The following is a 22,026-nucleotide window of genomic DNA, read 5'->3' on the forward strand; positions in this document are numbered from 1 at the left end:
CATAGTTTGTATCCCTGCAGGGTAGGACGCCATACAACCTTGCTACACAAAAACATTGTGTTTGAGGGGCGAAATCTACTCTTAAGAACAGTGAATGACACGCCTTAACCTAAAGCTATTATTCTACTCAAACATGAATGGAGAAGGATCTTCTATGGACCCTAAAGATAAGTATTTTGTTGTAATTTCATTGCCTTTATTTAATATACTCTATCAATGCAAATTACAATTTTCTAATAATTATTTCATATGATGTTTTGCAGGAAAAGTAGCATCCTTCAACCAAATTTTCCAACAATCTTAAAAAGTAAATTTCGCCCCTCGAGACAAAACACTTAGGTTGTGTTTGGTACCTCTCATTGGACTAGACTAGCTTAAATAGCACTGAAACCCAAGTTTGGTAAGAGAGGGGACTAACTTAAATGAGATTATATAGTCAAACAATGAAAAAAAACCTTTCACTCGCTCCTCTAATATAGCAAAATTGAAAAGTGGTTCGCAAAATAGCGAACTCGCTAATAGAAAATGCTAGTTAGAACTTCACCAATTTCTTCTTCTTCTTCACATGGAATTGGATTTTCTGGATTTGTATTTTTAGTAAATTGTATCGACACCAAAAACGATTCCCAATTAGACACCATCACCGTTGCATAACCCAAAAACTTGACATCTCCACCTCCCTTGCACAACCACAACATCCCCTGCACAATCGAGAGTGACATATTTTGGGAGGAAAAAAAAAAAATCAAAGGATGAAGAATTTGGATTCTTGAAAATAGAAGAAGATTAGGCCATCTCTAGCCATGGGCTATATCCCAAATATAGCCCTAAAATAATGCAAAACTCATCTCTAGGGGTTAAACAAAATTTTGGCCAAATTTTAGGAGGGCTAAATTTTTAGCCATGGACTACATTTAGCCCTATGATTGGAGATGGCCTTAATGGTGGGTCTGTCACCTTTGGAAATGTTTCTTCCCCAATTAATGGGCTGCTGTGATTCCCTCTTTCATCGCCTCATCCAATGGTGAGCAATCCAATAGGACCCCATCATCATCATAATCATCCCCATCTTATTCGTAATTAGGGGCAAAGTATGGTGATAAGGAGGAGAAGAGGCATGGTTGTGTTTGTGGAAAGCATGGCCTGAGTTGTGTGGTTTGGAGAGGTAGGGAAATGGTTTTGAGGAGGATCGTAGGTGGTGAGGTGACAGGGAGAGGAAGAAGAGAAGATATTTGTGGTTTTCTCAAATATTTTATTATTTTAGCTTAAATTTTATTTATTAATTGTTTATATCCACTATGATGTTATTATGTTATCTAGTTTTTTTAATAGAATTTTACTATTGTTTTAATTATTTTTTTAGAATATAAATTAACAAAAATACACTTGAAAAATAGCTTGCATATTATTATTCTAAAAAAGATATCAGAAAGCCTTTAAAAAATATCAGAATCCTTAATTAAATTTAAATATTACAATTTTTATGTTTAGTCTGACACAATACCAAACATAAATCTTCACTATTTTTACAATCTACCTTCTTAGTTCGACGCAACACCAAACGTAGGTCGGTACTTAATCCAGCTTAGTCCAATCCAAGTCAATCCAAGACAGTTCCAAGATTTAGTCCAGTCTATGATAGTCCGCCGTACCAAACGACCCCTTATTGTCTTAAAGAAGCTTCTATTGAGAATCGAGAAGATATAGTGATAACTTGGATATGCGATCATGATTTCTGCCATTTGGAGTGCACAAAAAGGAACCTAAAGCACTTGGTCTGCAAGTTAATGTCTCCTTCCACTAGGTTAGACCCCGTTGACTTTTCCTTAAACTTCTTTATATATAATAAATTGAATTATCGAACACAAATGGTACCTAATAATAATAGTGGTACAATTCAAATTCAATGCAACAACTACCATAAATAGCATGTCTGCCTCTCATTCTATAACTATGATCTAGAAGTTCGTTTATTGCAACATTAAGACACCTTTTACAATTTACGTCAAAAAGCTCACTAGTACAGTCAACAGTACCATAAAGGTATTTCTTATCTAATACTTGTTGTTTCCCCCGAGCATACAATGGTCCACGAATAGTTTTAGAACTTAATCTAGTGAATAGTTGATGAAGTCTTTTCAGCATGGGATGATCATGGAAATCAACATTTATCAAGTAAAACCCATTATTTCTGTCATCTTTACCAATGAAATCTACATCTGAGTATTTTAAAATGCATCATTCAATCCAAATGATAGCTCCTCGATTGAGAGGGCAATGCTTGTGAAGCTCTAGACCTATTGTACTGATACAACTTTGATATATGTGTGAATGTACACTATATATGTGTGTGTGTGTTTAGTAATGCTTAAACGCTAACTAGTCAGTATGCCCATACAACACTAACCATTAGTATGGACCAACTCCATAATGTAATTTGATGATTTAGACCATTAATTTTTAGGTTCTAATATAGTGATCATTCTTCAAAAAATTCACCCAAATTAGAAATTGTTCAGCCGCTTGATTATTATCGTGAATATTTCATTATTTTTCAAAATTATTTGTTTGTCTATTTATTAAATCACAGTTAGATGAAAAAACACTTTTAAATTTGATTGAACTTTTGCATTAATGATCTTTAGGTTAATTTCAATTTGGTAGCCTGAAGTTGTACCCTTACGACATGTTTGTCCCTACGTTTTCAATTTTAACAATGAGGTACCTTCAATGATCTGTCAATGAGACCTAAGGATTGATCAGTTTATTAACATACTAAATGATTAGTGCTTAACTACTCCTGCATATATAATAATTTTCATATATATTTTTTTTTTCAAGTCATATTCATTGATCATTCTTTAAATAAAAAAAATAAAAAAAAGGTAGACATGTAGTTTGTAATAAAATAAATTTATCAACATAGTGTTCCAAAAAAAAAAAACACACACTAAAATGACTTCCATTTAATAAAATTGTTAAATATCTTTTAATGTGGACAAATTTTTGACTGAGATGATTTTTGAAAGAATAAAAACAATTGTTCATACTATTAAACTACAATACATAATGGACGCACAAGTGTCTATTAAATAATTTTTTTTAATAGGTGAATCTCTCAACTGAAGCTCCCTCTATATATATATATATATATAAGAAAATTGAAATTTAATTTTTTTTTCTCTTTTGAAATCTAATATATATATAGATATATATTATTTTGTAGTTTTGTGTATAGTTGAAGGGTAAAAAATTGCATTTGGTCCTTTAATATAGGGATCGTCAATGGGCTTGGCTAGGCTAGCCTGACCCAAGTCCAGTAAGCTTGGGCTAGGTCGGGCCGAACTTTACTAGACTACAGGAAATATACGGGCCGGGCTAAAGATGAGCTTTTTCTACAAAATCGGTTCCCTAGCCTGGCCCATGGGGCTATGATTTTACGAGCCTTGTTGGGCCAAGTCAAGTAGGCCAAAATGGATTGGACCGAAATGGGCTAATAATATAAATAAATAAATAATTTTTTTGTTGAAAATAAATAAACAATAGGATTTGATTTGATAAAGCCTAATTTCTTATACAACTTACAAAAATAAAAATTAAAGTCTCCCAAAAAAAAAAATTACGTTATTACATAACAATTCAACTTCAAATTGTCTCAGATTCACTGTCAATCACAACCTCAATAAAAAAATTATATTGTTACATAACAATTCAACTTCCAATTGTCTCATTTTCAGATTCACTTCAACCTCTCAACTAGATGTCAACCAATCTGGTCTTGACGCTCTAATGTTCATTAATTCTTCCACACATTTCTCATATTGTACTGCATTTTGCATCCTTGTTGCGGTGGAGTAGTTGGAGACCTGGAGAGTCAATTAATATTCACAATGGGATGATGGGCTTGTTTGCTAAATTGCTACCGTTGTAAGTCCACCCACCATTAATTATACATTATAATCATAGGCCAAGCGGGTTGGGCTTTTATGGGCCAGATGGGCTGGGCCTTTATGGGCTTCTATAGGCCAAAGTTAGGCTTTACACCCATGGCCCACAATGGGCCAGGCTAGGCTTTTTCTCTATGGGCTGAGCAGGCCCCTATGGGCCTAAGAGCCTATGAGCCAAATGATGATCCCTACTTTAATAATAGTAATGGAGTTATGCATCACATTTTGTCTTTTTTTTTTTAAAGTAACAAAATGAACGTGGTGAGATATATATATATATATATATATATGCATTATGATATATACGTAAAAAATCAGTCCAAAATACAAGCAACATTGGTATCCTTGAAAATATGTGTAACGTATTGGATAGGATTATACTATTTTTAGGAGTCCATTCATGCACCTAGTACCATAGATTACGTATACAACTTTAGAACTAAAAGAAAATGTAGATAAAAATTGAAGATGAAGAAACCACAAATATAATGAATTGGAAAAGGTAGTGCTTAACTGGAGATTATGACAATAAAAAAAATATTTATTCTCATGAATGAACATTATTATGAGCTAATAGCCAGTGAGAAACTTTATACATCTTCATAATTAGTTCTTGTACAAAAATATTAACATAATTTAATATGTTGTAGAATATTAATTGCAACTAAATTATGGAACTTGGAAGGAAAGATCATATGTCATATAGTATGTTTGTAAGCTGTTAAGTTTGTTCTTGATGTGTATAAGTGAGGATCTTATATAATATCTCATATAGTATTGAAGAAATATGGATTTTCTATATTTCATAATGAGAATTACATCTATATTTCTTAATGCTTATCACAAGCTACTTATCATATTATATATGAAAGGAAAATCATGGCTACTTATGAGATTCGTGGTGGAAGGAGATACACACTATAACATCTATCTTTATATATTTATGAAGAAGTCATCCATGTTATAATTTCCAACCATAACCCCATTACTTGCGGTGAGAGGCTGTAATATATTTGTAAGCTCATCCAACTCAGCTTTAAGAATAGAGTTCTTTGCCTCAATGCTCATGCAACTGTGGTGGGTGATGTTTATGTTGGTGATGATCCGATACATCTCCTCAATCAGTCGAGCCCTCTCAGCCAACAAATTCTCCAACTGCTACTTCTTTCTCAGCCTAGACCTCTTTGCATATTCACAAATCTTCATTTTTCTCCGGTCTATCTCTTCTTCAAGATTCTTGGAAAACAAGGACTTGTTTTGGGTCTTGGTCTGTAAATGAGGGCTATGTGATTAGTTGAAGTGGAATTTAATAGCTATTTATGTGGATGTATTTCAAGAAAATGTATATAAATATTGAACCCTCAAGAGTGAGAATGAAGAGTGAAGAGTAATGCAATACAAGGGGAAGAATTAATATAGATGATTTTATATAGAGTGAAAAGGAGGTGGTGCATGTGCTAACACAAGGGTTTTGTGTAGTGGGTTGGTCAAAACTTACGTAGAGAAAGATGATCATAATGCAAGTGTAGCCATCCTTATATCTCTTTGGATTCACTCTTGATGTACTTAAGAGTAAAAAAGATGTTGCTTCATGACCAAACAATCACAAAAATATTCATGCACTTATCCAATGTAGATACGGCTTTCTCCTACGCCTTTTACTTTGCCAATATAATGCACTCATTATCTTTTTGTTATGCATGATAATTAACTTCCTCTTAGTTTGATATATTTGTTGTGGTTTAATTATTTGGTATTATATTTTGTTCTAGTTTGCCTATTTGTGAAGGGCGAGTCACTCAAATCCCTTGTCACTTGTCCCTCTTTCTTTTACGAAAATCTAGGGGTTTATGCGTTTTTCGGAAACTAAATATTTCTGATATTCTTGCACCTATCCAATGTAGAGTTATGCCTATCTCCTACGCCTTGAAATCAAATTCTATATCATTCATTCGTCCAAAAATATTTTGTAAATTGAGTTTAATATTGGAATAAAGGGATTTTTGCAAGTGTACATAAACGATAAAGTAAACCATGTTAGTAAAGAAAACCATGTTAAATAAAAAGTAATGAGATGTACTCACAACACAAATATGCAAATATGTAGATAGTGGGTTAGTCAAAACTTACGTAGAATAATGGTCATAGTGCAAGGCATACCTCTTTAGGTCTAGACCAATTTCACTCTTGGTGTGTACTTAAGAGGAAATGATGTTTCTTCATGACCAAACAATCACAAAACTATTCTTGCCTTTCTTTTTGTTGAACATCATCTTTTTGTTAATCATGATAAACAGTCTCTTGTTTTTCTTTTTCCTTTTTTGCTTGTGCTTTGAACTTAGATTTGGTTAATGTTTTTCTTTTTACAAAACAAAATAGTATGAATGAAAGTAGCCCCAAAATATTCTTGCAAGTTGTAACTTGTATGAAATGAGTCCAATTTTCATATTACCAAATCCCATGTGCCTCCCTATTTCCTCATTATATTTTTGATACGTGTTCCATGACTTAACAGAAACTTAACACTATTTATTTCAACATAATAAAATTTATTTAATAAAAGAATCCCATTTCCTCACCTCATCTATTTCGTTTAGCAAAAAAGGAGCCTTGTCTTTGTTCTTTCTCCTCCAAACCCCAAGTTCATCAGATCCTTCGTGGGTTTGTTTATGCCTTCATAGGATGAAGGGACACCCAATTTATATCTAATCTCCACCACCACGCCCATTCATCAGACCCGCCACCTCACTGTGTCCATTTGCTTCAAGAAACCCTTAAACCCATATAGAGAAAGTGCTTCCATATTAAAGATTTGGCCTAAGGAAACATCACTCGAGCACTGCAAAGACCAAGAATTGATTTATCAGAAAAACCCATAAAGGAAGGCTTGGAAATTTCATATGGGGTTTAGCGATATTAAAGGCCACACCAAAATCCATATGCAAACTAGCTCTTGTTGGGTTATTGTTTATTGCTCATGGTGAATATCTTGATTGGATGCAATATTGGCCAAGCTTGAGAGAGAATTTTGGCTTTGAATAATTGGGTTTTTTTTAATCAATATAACAACTTTTTCTTTAGATTTGGCCACAACTCTGAGAATCAAATGAAAATTAGATAAGAAAAGTACTAAAGCAAGTAGCGAGAATGAGATGCACAAAAGATAAGGTGAATAGTTGTGGTATTGGAGATGGACGACATGATTTGGGTTGACATGGAGGTGGCGTTGGTGAACGAAAAAGATGACGAGTAGAAAACAATGTTAAATTTATGTTTAGTCATATGACACGTGTTAAAAGATATATGAAGGAGACATGAAGGTACATGGAATTTGGTAACATGAAAATTGGATACGTATGAAAGAACATTAGAACCCTTATTTTCTTTTTTTCTTTATTGTATTACTAATGTCCCCAATTTAGGTTAAGGAATTCCTTGTATGAGAAAAATTAGGTATTAGTGATAAGAATCCTTACTAATGAGGATTTGATACCTATAATATGTTTGTTTGAATGATTGATCACCATTAAAACTTGTATGTCAATTATCTTGGTTGGAATTAAGAGTAGACACCATATGCCTTAATTTGAATTGAACTATGAATATGAAAAGTATGTATGGACATTACAACAAGCATTAGATACATGCTTGGTTGTTTAAAGCATTCTTCTATGCTTAATGGATTTATAATGCTTAATTTAGGTTCGACAATACGGATTTACTTAGGGAATTATGAATACATGGTTAGGACCATGCACCATGGTTTGGACTAGACATCATGGCTTAATCATACTTTAGTTAGAATCAATCTGTAAATCTGAATTGAATTTGTTCACTTATTTGCTTGAGTTAGTTATTTTTGTCTTTATATTTACATGTTTACTTTCGTCGTTCAAGTTTAGTTTATGTTTTCCTTACCTAATCAAAACACTCAATTTCTATTTTGGATAAGGAATCAAATTGAATCAATCTATCATCAATCCTCGTGGGATCGACCTCGCACTTATATATGCTATACTACCGAACGGCTCGTGTACTTGCAAGTATCACAAGTTGAGGATGCAGTTGAATCAATTTTGGAGCAGCTAAATTCGACAACAACACTTTACTGAGAAGAAGTCGAACATAGAATAACGCAACCTCCTGTCCACAATGAATAACTAAGTATTTCTTTCGAGGTGATTGCGGTATTTGAATTTTGAGAAAAAGCTCAATTTGCTTAAAAGACTCAAAAGCACTTAATTAATAATCACTTATTCATTTGATTAAGAGTTGGTGTTGGATCTGGAGGCTCTGTCTCTGTGGAGGTGCTCTCTCTCTCTCTCTCTCTCTCTCTCTCTCTCTATATCTCTCATCTTACTATGTCACAGCAGCACCAAAAGGTCAGTGAGCTCAGTCTTTTATGTTGCTCTTCTCTTATCCTTTTCGCTTATCTTGTTTATAGAAATCAATTACATGCAAATTATGCTTGATATAGTATTTTTTTTTCTTTATCTGATTCGAGTGTGTTGAGTTGATTTTATGAGATCTTCGAATCTATTTTGTTGTTCGATTTTGCTGTTCAAGTATATAAGGTTTTTGAGTATGGTGTTTATTTATAATTTTCGTAGTCATTTGTTTCTTCTGTGTTCTTGATTGTGTTGTTTGGTTTGAGTTATTATATGATTTGATTGCTTTAGGCTTTCACTTCTTAGCTTATACGATGTAGTTTTTGATTTGATTTTGTGATTTTTTTGCTTTAGGTTGTTTCTTACTATGTGTTGTAATATAATTTCTGTTGTGTAAAGTCATAAACTAGTGTTAGAAAATTATAAACTACATTGTAGGCTGTGTTTTGTAAAATAATAAATTGAATTGTATTTACTGTTTTGTTATTCTTTACTTATTTAGATAGTTTTGTGCTTTTTTTCTTGTTTTTGTTTTAAAAATAAAAATAAAAATTATGTTTGTTTTGGTTTGAGTTGCTAATGTGATTGCTTCAAGTTGTTGTTTATTAGGTGCTCATATGCATTTTTTTTTGTTTCATTTGGTTGATTTTATTGATTTACACCTGTACTTATTAGGTTATACGATGGTTTGATTTGGTGATTTTATTCTTTTACGTTGTTTCTTACTAGGTGTTGTAATGTAGTTTTGCAAAATCACAAATGTTTTATTTTATGTTTAGTTATTCTTTAGTGATTTAGATATTTCTGTGTGTGTTTTTGTTTGCATTTTTAATGCTAAAATGAAAATGATATGGGCTCAGATTATGCAATGCAGTTTCTACTTTCATTTTCAATTTAAGTTATCTTCTATTGGATTTGCTTTTTGAGGGTTAGAAATTGTTGGAATTATCTTTGTTGCTGATTTCTTTGGGGTTTCAGACTACGAACAAGGGTTTTATGGTTTTAGAATAATTTTTTTTGGGGGGTTTGGGGTTGGGGTTTTGAGGGAGTATTGACTCATATTATGCATTCCAGTTTATGTTTTGTATTAGGATTCTAATTAATGTTTTCTTGGATTTTTTTTAAGGGTTTTATCTCTAACATTTGGAGTGGTTGATTGAGAGACAAGTGATAATTAGACGTTGTGTAGAGATAGTTCAATACATTTTTGGATAGATACTGCGTTGTTGTTTTTTCAAAAACCACCTCATAGTTTTAGCAGTTAGCTAGACGTGTTATCATTGGATACTAGTATAATTTTTTGAAGTAAATTAAATTATGAAATTTTCTCATCAATGAATATGTCTGTTTGACTTTGTTTAATTACTTGTTTTCCGAATGGATTTGTTTTTCGGTTCCTGTTGATTTATTTTTGAGGTTGTAACTTTCTTTGAAATTGCAATGCAACTTATTTCTGTTCAAGTAGAATTTGTTACGCACGTATGATTGGATTTGAATAATTTTGTGAAGTATGTATCGAAATTTATAAAATTCATTTTGCATTAGAAGTGTATTTGTTGAGTAGGTATTGTCGTTTTGTACACACTGCATTGCAGTTTTGAATATTTTTGCTTGATGTGGGATGAAGGAGTTGGATGTTTATGGGAAGATGGAGCAGTTAATTTGAATTGGGACAACTATTATTGGGTATAAATAAAATAGTAAAATTTGGCAGCATTTAAAAATGGCATCTTATGTAATTTTGAGGTTTTCTGAATGCATGATTGTAAAATTACATCTTAGTTTTTAGCCATTGGCCTTATGCTAATTAGGTGAAATTGTATTCTTATCTTCCAAATTAGTAAACTATATAGTGTTTTAAAATGAAAGCTCCCAATCATGAAAAGTTTTTGCCCAATAAAGAAAACAGTCCAAACGTAACAAAATAAATAAAAGCACACTCAAACTCTCTCTTTCTTTCTATTTTACTTTATTTGTGTTTTAGCATATCTTTCATTGGGTAAAAAGAAACGGACGGTAATCTGTAAATTTAAGTTTAATGGGCATTAGAACAACAATGCCTCAAACTGACCTCAATACATTAAAAAGTTTAAAATATTAATAGACAATGTTAGTAATATTTTTGCGTGTGGATATTTTAGTGAACATAAATACTAGAAAAAAAATGCGTGAAATCTTTTTTGTGTGTGGATATATTAGCCTCACAATGTTTTTTGGATAACATACCTCAATTGAAGTGAAATCTGAATCGAATATGATAGATTTGTAACCAAAGCTTGAAACCAAAACAAATGCGTAAATCCACACCCAAAGCCAAACTCAATTCTATCCAAATTACAACCAAAATTCAAAACTCAAAACAAGAATTAAACAAAAACAAGAATATCAAATCAATATAGATCAACTCAAGAGGAATTGGACTAAAATATGAATTTCGGATATTGAACAAATTAAAACTCTAAACATGCAAAAATAAAAACAAAAAACCTAATAAAAAAAACTTATTTGCATCTAAAAAAAAGGATTAGAAGCCAAAAATTTGACTAAATTCGAAAAAAGGACAAAAAAAATGTAAATTTAATTTGAATCAAACTAAAAAGCATGCGTGATCAAAACCAAGGTTTAAAGTATCGATGATTTAGGAAATATCGGTTAGCCAAAAATATGGAAATTTCGATGGAAATATTGTGATATATCGATATCGATAAAAATTGAATAAAAATAATGGAAATTGTAAGATAAATTTGAATTTTTTTTGAAACTATGTAGGATGTTTATTTAGTCAATTATTTATTAGTTTATCATTAAAAAAAATGAAAGGAAATGCATTACATGATGAGTTTAACTGATTTAAGTTGATTATATAACGCGCTGACAAACACTGCAAGTCTAGAAAATATATAGTAATTAATGAAAGAAGATTAAACACACCTTAATCATTTATTTATAATGATTTACTACAATATTTTACACTTTATACATTATATTGTAAGATACACAAGTGACTTAGTATCACATAAAGTTTATATAAGGTTCAAATTTGAGTTATTTACATTAACACATCCTGAGGATTTCGGCTTTTTCACAAAATTTCTTAAGGTTTTAGAAAATTACAAGAACATCCCTAAGGTTTTAAATTGTTTTTACAAAACTCATTTTCATTGATTTTTCACAAAACTCCTTTGTATACTTCATTGAGGTTAATTTTGTCATTTGTATAATTTTTTTTTCCAATGAAATCATCAATTTCTAGACAAACAATCAATGAAAAGGGGTTTTGTGAAAACACAAAAAACATCATGGGGTGTTAGAGTAAATAACTCTTCAAAATTTTCAATGTCTTCATCATCTCGATATTATCGATATTTTTTCCAAATGTTGCCGAAGTGTGAGAGAAATTATTGACGTCGATACTTTTCGATATTATCAATACTTGTACGATATGTGTATGAATATGATCCAAAATATCATAGACTTGAAAAAACGATAATATCCTCGATATTTTGTCGATATTATTGATATTTTAGTAATTGATCAAAACAATCCAACTACAATAACGACTTCAGAAGACCAAATCCAACAAAAAAACTTCAACATCGAAGATCACGGACGAAGAACAGAGCTCGGATCGTAGTTGATGCGGCACAATATCACTTCAAATGACGATGCATACTGGAACTAAACCAAAAATTGAAGAAATCGCAATTCAAAGCTACATCTTAGAGAAAAAATGGTTTAATATTTATCTATAATATTAGTGGTTGGAATGAGTATATAAATTTCTACCCTATATTTCCTGAGCTACATAAGCCAAATCAGAATATTATCTTCTTAGAATTTATATCAATTAGAGATGTACATGAGATATAAAAGTAACAAATGTTCTTCTTCATTGTCTTTTAAATAGGTATGAAAATTTTAGACACGAACTAATAAACGACTTGAAACACAACAAAAAATTAAAGTGTCAATCGTGCAATTAAAAATCCAGGTATAATTGTCAATGAGATATAACCCAATAAAAAAAACCTTAATCTACACATTAATGCTCTCAAGTTCGAACTTCATTCCACTCATGTGGTTTAGACTATGCTTTTATATATATATATATATATATATATATATATATATATAAGAGTCTATTTTATAGATACACATTCAAAGATCATCTCTACAAAAAATAACTTGAATCCGATGACCAAATTGAGTTATTGAAATTTTAGTACAAATTTCTATGAATGAATACCTAAAAAGTATATGGTTTGGATCATTAAAAATATTGTAGGATACCCTCAAATAAAATTATTTGAGGATCCTCAAACAAACATTAAGAATTGAAATTATTAATTAAATGAGGATAATATAGTAAATTCACAATTTTTATATTTAAAAAATTAAAATTAAAAACAAAATCAAATAATAGTTCCTACTTTTATGGAACATAACTATCCATGATATATTTTCTTAATTTTAAAAATAAAATGAAAAGAAAAAAGAAAAAGGGGTTAGTTATATGAAAAAAACAAAACAAAATCCGTTTAAAATCCAGGTCAATCCAGGTCAAATTCGCCTCCCTCTCAGTGTCACTCCCATTGCTGATCGCAGACCGCCATCGCCCCAAATCCCTAATTTTGATTTCCTCAGCCCCAAATCTTTCGTTTCCTCTGGATAGACTTAGCCTCTCTCTCAAACTCTCTGTCTTTATCGTGCGCTGATATCTTCTCTCCACTCTCGACTTTATAGGAGCTCTCTCGGCTGAGCACTACCCATCAGGTGCTCTTTCCCTTATTTCGTCTTCTATTTTTTTATTTATATAATGTTGTACGTATATCATGCGATTTTCTCCTCTCAATTGTTCTGATTCTGCTGCTGCTTGTGTCTTCTTATTGATTGATTGATTGATTTATTTGTTTTTCTCCGTGATTTTCACGAGTTGCTTTTGTGTTGAATTTGTGGTGTTGGTTTCATTTATCCTTCATGTATTAACTTCCATCCGCAATTTGCTTGTTCTGTTTTTGTTTCTGTTTAAATTTGATTTAGAGGCGGTTGAAAATTGAGAATTTGACTCATATGTGAGTTTGGGTGACCATCTCATATGAGAACTCATGTGTTTCTGGTATCAAAGATTGTGTCTTTGAAGTCTTTGAAAGAAACCGTCGCTATGATCATAATTCTTTGACCTTCCATTTGCTGACATTCCTTCATTGTTTGTGTAATTAAAGGAATGATTCTGCTTGTTCTATAATAGTAAAGAACATAGTAATAAATTCTGCATGTTGCTATTATATAATTAATCAAATTTGATTGTATGTTTTTAATTTCTTTCTAACGTAAAATTATTATGTTTCAAATAGATGGATCCTTTTGATAGTGCTGAAGGTGGAGGTACAGAATCTGCAAATAATGTGCAAGAATCTGCTCCTTCTAACTCTATAGAACCTGTAACGCTGTTTGGTAAGAGGTGTAGAAATTAGCGCTTGAAATTAATTAATTAATTTTTTTTTGTAATTTTGATTTTGGCTTCGTTGAGCTAGGGTTTAGATGAGTCCACCTGCTTAGGTGAAGATGGAAGATACTAACCCTGAAGTTTTAGCTTCCAAGAATTCAAATTCCGAAAGCAGAGATTCAGACCCCATCCAAGCTCGATTTAATGATTTGTGCAAGGTTGCCACTTTCCCCCAATATTTACTGTAATTGAATGTATCCTTCTGTTGTTTCTTATTGTAAATGTCATTTTATTTGTAACATTTGGTTTATAAACTGTACTTTTGTTTACTTTTAGAATTTCTTTCTTTGTTTCCATCGTCATTTCTTGATTTGTGTTCCTGTGAACTTATATGGCTTCTAATTACAGAATGGATTGTTGTTGGATGAGAATGCTTACACACAAGCTATGAAGCTGTTCAAAGAAACCAAACATCTATTAATTTCAAATGCATCGGCTATTGGAAACAGAACAGTATGTGTTTTTATCATTTTTCCATTGTATAGTCAATAATAATGTTATCTTGAAATAAGGTCTGAGGTGATATCTTTTAGGATCTTTTTGCTGGGACAGTTGCTTGAATCTGAATTTTTTGTAACTTAAATACATTTTTCTGTACAGCCTGAAGAAGCAGAACAGTTCTGGTTAGCCTTTGTTTTGTACTCCGTGAAATCTTTGAGTGAGAATAATTCACAGATGAGCTCTGATGATAATGGATTTTCTCTCTTCCAAATATTGAGAGCTGCGAAGCTTAAGTATGTTGTTTGCCCATCTGTTTTTTAAAAATAAATTTTAATTTTTTTAATAACTTTTTTACTTAGCTTACAGTTAGATGCTCGTAAATTATTGTCATCTTATATTTTTCTGGTGTTTTACAGCATTGTAGATTTTTTCAAGGAGCTTCCTCAGTTTGTTGTTAAGGCCGGTCCAGTTTTGAGTAATCTTTATGGCATAGATTGGGAAAACAAACTTGAGGTATTGACTTGTCAGAGAGTTAGTTTATGCTTGAAAAGGACTCTGTTTTTATGTCTTTTGACTTTCTGTTTTCTTGAAGTTACTTGACCCTTTGCTCATGAGTTTGAGTTCTTAATTTATTAGGCGAAAGAGTTGCAGGCAAATTTTGAGTACTTGAGCCTGTTATGCAAGTGAGTGTCCTTTCTTCTGCACCATTGTTCCTTATGTATTATTATGTCTGATCATTCAAGAATTTTCTCTCTTTTAAAATTTTGCATTATCTTGTGTAAGATCTCTATACTTAGGATGGGACCTTGATGAAACTAAAATAGCAGTATTGCATGTGTGGTGATGCCAGATATGAAAAATGATGGTAGTGGCTTCACATATCAAAATTTTTATTAGGCTGTAATGGAAATTGGTTGCAAGACTGAAATTGATTAGAATTAATGTTGATTACAAAAGGAATGAGAAAAGAAATCTGTAATGCAGCTTCTTTGATATCTTCACTTAATTATTTCAGGTTGAGTAATTTGCCCCAGAACTAAGATGTTGATCTCATCCTTATTATGTGTCAAAACCTTTTTTACAAAGTGTGCAGTGTTAAAAACAACCTGAGTTTTATAAATTAATTCATGCTACCATCAAGTGGTTGTCACTAAATGCTATAGTACATGAAATTAATTTGAATACTGAAGATTGAACTTGATGCTAGGCAGGCTGCTTTAGTGGTTTATTAAGCTTCATTCTTGATTTCTAGAGAACACATTGAGTTGTGAGTGGTATGGATTTCTTATACTTTAGAACTTAGTAGCTGAGTATGGTATTGATACCTATTACGATTTTGTTACTCTGTAACATGCTACATATCTTTAGAAATCGGGGTTACATTAAACTTACTGTCTACCTTTCAATCTATTTTCCTGTCATTCAGGTTCATTGAAAGAAAGAAGAATTAAAAAATAGGAAATGAATGTATGCTAGAGTAGTGCTTTTGGTTAATCTTTTGGATAGTTGACTACATGGTTGAAATCTGTTGTACATCATGCAACATCCCAGTTGGTAAATGTGCAGTGTAAACCTATGGAGGACCCCTTTTTATCTTCAGTCTATTCAATTGCAGTTTCATGAACTTTTAATGGATATGCTAAAATCACTAAGCACCTATAGAGGTGTGTTTCCCTGCTTACCCATCTAAATCTTGCAGGGGCATAGTATCTCATTGCAGTCTGTGGCAATCCATTTTTTTGCATGCTTCGCACTAATATTTAGCAGAAAATTAACATTATATGGATGAAAACTTACTATTAGTTTGATTTCCATTTAATTCAGGCTAGATTACTAATTGCATTGAGATGATCCAAGGGACATATGCAGCATAATTTCATTCTTATTTGTTGCAAACTAATTTTGGTGCTACGTCATTTTAGGTGGAGGTCATGTTGGATGTTTCATTGTACGCATAATAAATATGCTTCATTGTACTTTGTCTACGAGGTTTTAAGCTAATAGAATCATATCATAAAAATTCAATGCTTCAAGGTACTACAAACGTGTATACCGAGAGGTCTTCTTGACAAGTGATGCAAATGCCGATAAGCAGTCAGCTGTTGCCAGAGGAACTGGTTATGTGTCAGAGTATCATCGTTTTGGATGGTTGCTGTTTTTGGCCCTTCGTGTACATGTATTCAGCCGATTTAAAGACCTGTTGACTTGTGCAAATGGTTTGGTTGCCATATTGGTCAGTTGCATTTCTGTATTACTTCTATTAGTTGGTGATATTAGGATGGCAGTCAGTTACTTAAAATGTCAAACATAATATCAATTTCCATTTTACAATAAACAAGAAATAGGTTGCCTCAAGAAGTGTGAAAACATTACAATACATTACATTATATATGCACACACACACACATATATACGTGTCAACCCATATACATATATACTTTTTGGCTTTATACATGAACATGTATTTTTTCTTACTGCTTGGTTTTCCTTTTTACAGGCAATTTTAATTATTCATGTTCCTGTTTGCTTCAGAAAATTCGACATCCATGATTCAACACACTTTGGTAATATTTCACCTGGCTTATATAGACTTTGTATTATATGATTTCCTTTTCAAGGAAGGATGTTCAATTTTTGAAACTTGCTTCGTCTTTTGTTCGTTTTCCCCCATACTTTTTCCCTCTATTGTTTTGGGGTGGGTTTACATTTTGGCATTCTTCATCGGAGCTGATTTGGTTAGTGTCCAATTCAGTTAAGAAAGGCAGCAAAGGCGTGGACCTGCTTGCGTCACTTTGCAACATTTATGACACCTCAGAAGATGAGTTGAGAAAAACAATGGAAATGGCTAATGCTTTAATAGCGGACATTTTGAAGAAGAAGCCCTGTTCAGCGTCTGAGTGTAGAAATAAAAATCTAGAGAATATGGATCCAGGTTTCTTTGACAATTTTCTCCTATGTACAGTGATTTATACAAATCTCTTTTTGCTTTGTCATTTATCAATGATTCTGAGATCTGATCCTGTTTAATGCAGATGGTTTGACCTACTTTGAAGGTCTTATGGAGGAACCATCATTGTCATCCAGTTTAGATATTCTAGAAAAGGATTACGATGATGCAATTCGGAGTAAGGGTGAACTTGATGAGAGAGTCTTCATCAACGAAGAAGATAGCTTACTTGGTTCTGGTAGCTTTTCTGGAGGATCCATGAATTTATCTGGTGTGAAGGTATGCTTTTAATAAATAGCATCATTGAGGTCCGTACGTGTGGTATTGTCAATGTTCTTTGTTTCTTCCATTGGTTCCATTTTGTGTAGAGGGAGTTTGTTGATGGTTTTATATATTCTGTTATGTCAGAGGAAATTTGATTCTATAGCCTCCCCAACAAAGCCAATTGCAAGTCCGCTCTCTCCCCATCACACTCCTGCATCTCATGTTAACGGTGGTGCTAATTCAAAGATGGTAGCCACACCAGTGAGCACTGCAATGACAACTGCAAAGTGGCTTCGGACCTTTATTTCTCCACTTCCGTCGAAACCCTCAGCCAAGCTGGAGGGGTTCCTGGCATTGTGTGATAGGGATGTTACCAATGATGTGGTACGCAGGGCACAAGTCATATTGGAGGTTATATTTCCAAGTAGTGCCTTGGGAGAACGATTTGTAACTGGTAGCCTGCAAAGTGCTGACCTCATGGACAACATCTGGGCAGAACAACGAAGATTGGAAGCGCTCAAACTTTATTATAGAGTTTTGGAGGCAATGTGTAGGGCAGAGGCTCAAATACTGCATGCTACTAATTTGACCTCTTTATTAACCAATGAGAGGTTCCATAGATGCATGCTAGCCTGCTCTGCTGAGTTAGTCCTGGCAACACATAAGACTGTCACAATGTTGTTTCCGGCAGTATTGGAGAGGACAGGTATTACAGCTTTTGATCTTAGCAAGGTGATAGAGAGCTTCATTAGACATGAGGAATCTCTTCCAAGAGAATTAAGACGACACTTGAATTCATTGGAAGAACGACTTTTGGAGAGCATGGTGTGGGAAAAGGGTTCCTCGATGTATAATTCTTTGACTGTTGCAAGACCTGCCCTCTCAGCAGAAATAAATCGTCTTGAGTTATTAGCAGAACCCATGCCATCTTTGGATGCAATCGCCATGCGTATTAACTTCTCTTGTGGAGGGTTGCCTCCAGCACCTTCTTTACAGAAGCATGAGAATTCACCAGGTATTTACTATATATATGTGTGTGTGTGTGTGTGTATGTATGTATGTATGTGTATAAACATCTTAACTCTGAAGTTGTAATGCAGTCCCTCAATTTTATGTGGGATGTCTAAGTCCATGGACATTGGAAATGGATTTCTATCCTCTTAGTGGCAGATGATATAGTTATGTGCTGAAGTGGTGAGTTCGTCTTTTTATTGTTAATTTTCAGGTCAGAATGGAGATATCAGGTCTCCAAAGATGGAGCAGAATTCCTTTACATCTCCTGTGAAAGATCGTTTTCTGGCCTTAAGTAACCTTAAGTCAAATCTGCCAGCCCCGCCTTTACAGTCTGCATTTGCCAGGTATCAGTCTCTGGTCCCTGGAACTAATAAATTTAATTTCTCTGTAGCAACTGACTCTTGAAAAATGTAAAGTCCCACATTGGGAAACTTGACAAAATAAAAGACAATATATAAGTGAATGGTTCCTCTACTAATGACACCGGGAACTTTTGTGTTAAAACCCCACACTTGCATGTGCTATGCATGTGGTTAAGTTGGTGACAATATCGGTTGTGGATCAGTTGGTCATGGGCCACTGGTCCATCTCTCTGAAATCTTGACACTTACTGCTTTGCTTTTTTCCTTGTTGGTATTATACTTCTGAAATTCCAATGTGCAGTCCAACACGGACAAATCCGGGAGGTGGAGGGGAAACATGTGCAGAAACTGGAATTAGTATTTTCTTTAGTAAGGTGCGAGGGAGTTTCCAACAAAATAGTTTTCTTTTTATTTTTCCGGTAAATAATCAGAGGATCTGCCTGAATGAAGTGGATGTGTGTTGTAGATATTAGTTCATACCAATGAAGATCTGTTTGTTTGGCATGTTTAGCCACATGACCTCATAATTCTGCTTTATTAGGATTTATCCTCTGCTTTATACATAGTGCATTTCTTGTATTTAGATAATCAAGCTGGCGGCTGTCAGAATCAATGGTATGGTTGAAAGGATGCAACTGTCTCAGCAGATCAGAGAGAATGTTTATCGTCTCTTTCAACAAATCCTTGTTCAACGGACATCTCTCTTTTTTAACCGCCACATCGACCAGATTATCCTTTGTTGTTTTTATGGAGTTGCAAAGGTGTGATATTACTTCTGACAGTTTTATGGGATGCTGTTAAATTATTATCTTCTTTTCTTTCTCATCCACTGTTTTCTGGTTGCAGATTTCTCAACTTAATTTAACATTTAGGCAAATCTTAGACAACTATACAAAGCAACCACAATATAAACCGCAAGTTTTTCGAAGTGTGTTTGTTAATTGGCCTTCAGCACGCCGCAATGGGGTATCATGCCTAAACTTTACTGTTTGTTAGTTTTCTGGATAGATCCCAACCCTTCTCTTGTTTTGGAAACAGAGGCCAGCACAGGAACACATTGAAATCATACCATTTTACAATGAAATATTCATTCCTACTGTGAAATCTCTGCTAGTCGAGGTTGGACCAGGTCCAACAACTACAAGAGCTAGCGTAGTTCCTGAAGCAAACAATGACAATGAAGGTATGCGTTTGCTAAAACTTACATGTAACTGCCACAATTTATTTCCTTTTTTTTTTTTTTTTGGAATATTCTTCTCCATCATTTCCTAATAAGCTCAGTTTCTTTTAACCGGCCAATTAGCTCAATGTCCTGGATCACCTAAAGTATCCAGTTTTCCAAGTCTCCCTGATATGTCTCCAAAGAAAGTATCTGCAGCACACAATGTTTATGTCTCTCCATTGCGATCATTTAAGGTACTTGTTTAGGTTTTTTGCCTTTATTTTATTATTTTGTTTACTTTTTTTTTTACAACATGTTGATTCTCATGTATGAATTGCCTCTTAGAATTGAAGAAGCCATTCTTAAAGCAAAGTTGTGGTTATATATTTACTATGTGTTAATCACCAACTTATTTGATGGGTCAATGTTATGTTTTTTATTTATTATTTTTTTTAGCGTTGAACATTTGATGTGTTGGCTTCATATTCCTTTTCTTTTATTTATCTTCGAAGCCCATTGGCCTAATACAATCCCATGCAATACATATCCCTGATATACCGTTGTTTTTGGCTGATAGCTTTTTGCTTATTTAAGAGGATTTTGCCGTATATTGCAGCCTAAATTCTCACTGTGATCCTACTTTACGAGTGTCTAGAGTGGGCTGGCTTAGGTATTAGGACTCTCTCAATTTGGTGGAGACCAAGGTTTCTTTCTCTTTTTCCACCTTCAAGTTCTAGTTTGTAGGATTAGGTACCAAACATGCATGAACTTGGATAATGCAATATGCAGTATGATTTAAGTATGCGAGTGCGATCATATCAATGTTTTGTTAATTCCATCTTAGTCAGTATAGTTCAGTTTGTATACAAAATTGATCTTATTAAATTGATCTTATTAGTGAAGAAAATAATTCGAGTTGAAATATCTGATAGAATATATAGAATAATATCAAGATATGTCAAACTATATCTATATGAACTGAATGGTTACTTGATCTTGCTATGGGCTTTTAGTGAAGCTCAGTGATGTATCGTCCGATCGTTTAACTCATGCAAATTTGTGAGGTTAAAAGAAAAAACATCGCATGTATTGGCGATACTTTACTCGAAGAAACTTCATGCCTGTGCATCTGAACTTTCTGCAGATGGATGCTTTGATCTCGCATAGCTCAAAAAGCTATTATGCTTGTGTTGGGGAGTGTACCGTTGCGTATCAGAGCCCTTCGAAAGATCTCACTGCCATTAACAACCGCTTGAATGGGTATTCTATTAGTTCAAACCAAGGTAATTTTTTTTGCCAAATTAATGATTTCCTCTGATGCATCATTCCGTTTTTCAGTATGCGAAAGCTCAGAGGCACTCTCAACTTTGACAATGTTGACGTAGGCTTGGTCAGTGATTCTATGGTGGTTAACAGCCTCTACCTTCAGAATCAAAATGGAAGTTGTGCATCCTCATCAGGTGCACCGGTGAAAACTGAGCAACAGGACTCATAATTCAACTCAACGGCTCTATGTATAATTATAGTTTCCAGTTTGTAAATCTAGTATTTTGATTCTTCATAGTTCTGTACATTTCTGTTTATGACACGAAGTGCTGGTGCTGAATGGGCGGGTTAGGTAGAATGGCCACCAAAAAGCCCCGTTTCCCATTTGCTCACGTATGTTGGGTAGGATCTTTTTCCTCGGCTTTCTAGGGTTCAAGTAACTGTATCGAGATTCTTCTTCTGGAGGTGTATCTTTCCACCTGAGTTGTAAATGTTAATTCCAATTTACACTCTATCAAGTGTCCAACTAGCAATTGGTAGAAAAATGACCAATTCAAAGCCTCACCTGCCAATTGCAATTTACAATAACGGCTTACGGTTGGAACATCGGATTAGCAAGCTAATGCCCAATTGCAATTTACAATAACGGCTTACGGTTGGAACATCGGATTAGCAAGCTAATGCCAATTGCAATTTACAATAACTGAAATGATGGTATCATTGTAATCA

At 33.4% G+C, this 22,026-nt stretch overlaps 1 protein-coding gene and 1 long non-coding RNA gene across 6 annotated transcripts; one reads left to right on the forward strand and one right to left on the reverse strand.

Moving 5' to 3' along the window:
* Positions 1-435: 435 nt before the first annotated feature.
* Positions 436-1,217, reverse strand: LOC148916322 (uncharacterized). Its single transcript, XR_016128084.1, has 2 exons — positions 958-1,217; positions 436-701 (listed from the first exon to the last, which is right to left on the reverse strand). It is a non-coding gene; the product is annotated as an uncharacterized LOC148916322 (long non-coding RNA).
* An 11,666-nt stretch (positions 1,218-12,883) lies between these two features.
* Positions 12,884-21,811, forward strand: LOC103335731 (retinoblastoma-related protein-like). 5 transcript variants are annotated; one of them, XM_089054696.1, is made up of 20 exons: positions 12,886-13,108; positions 13,690-13,789; positions 13,929-13,999; positions 14,190-14,294; positions 14,442-14,575; positions 14,699-14,795; positions 14,919-14,965; positions 16,317-16,515; positions 16,780-16,846; positions 17,035-17,214; positions 17,315-17,508; positions 17,638-18,508; positions 18,719-18,851; positions 19,171-19,243; positions 19,454-19,630; positions 19,716-19,835; positions 19,908-20,052; positions 20,173-20,285; positions 21,176-21,314; positions 21,417-21,811. In XM_089054696.1, the coding sequence occupies exons 2-20, from the start codon at positions 13,690-13,692 to the stop codon at positions 21,524-21,526; spliced, it is 3,075 nt and encodes a 1,024-aa protein (XP_088910822.1). In that variant the 5' UTR covers positions 12,886-13,108; the 3' UTR covers positions 21,527-21,811. The 5 variants fall into 5 exon arrangements, 4 of the variants coding, with proteins under 4 accessions (XP_088910822.1, XP_088910821.1, XP_008236984.2 ...); XM_089054695.1 differs by having other exon boundaries at positions 12,887-13,108; positions 21,176-21,291; positions 21,370-21,811; XM_008238762.2 differs by having other exon boundaries at positions 12,888-13,108; positions 13,870-13,999; positions 21,176-21,291; positions 21,370-21,811.
* The last annotated feature ends 215 nt before the right edge of the window (positions 21,812-22,026 follow it).

The sequence above is a fragment of the Prunus mume genome, linkage group LG6 (genome assembly GCF_029339155.1).
Source record: "Prunus mume cultivar Tortuosa linkage group LG6, ASM2933915v1, whole genome shotgun sequence".
In the NCBI taxonomy this organism is placed as follows: Eukaryota; Viridiplantae; Streptophyta; class Magnoliopsida; order Rosales; family Rosaceae; genus Prunus; species Prunus mume.

Excerpts from the sequence above, each read along its gene's own strand:
- LOC103335731 (XM_089054695.1), top strand. The coding sequence starts at position 13,690 with ATGGATCCTTTTGATAGTGCTGAAGGTGGAGGTACAGAATCTGCAAAT. Across the intron at positions 17,215-17,314 it reads TCTAGAGAATATGGATCCAG|ATGGTTTGACCTACTTTGAA; the intron begins GTTTCTTTGACA and ends TGTTTAATGCAG. Across the intron at positions 18,509-18,718 it reads GAAGCATGAGAATTCACCAG|GTCAGAATGGAGATATCAGG; the intron begins GTATTTACTATA and ends GTTAATTTTCAG.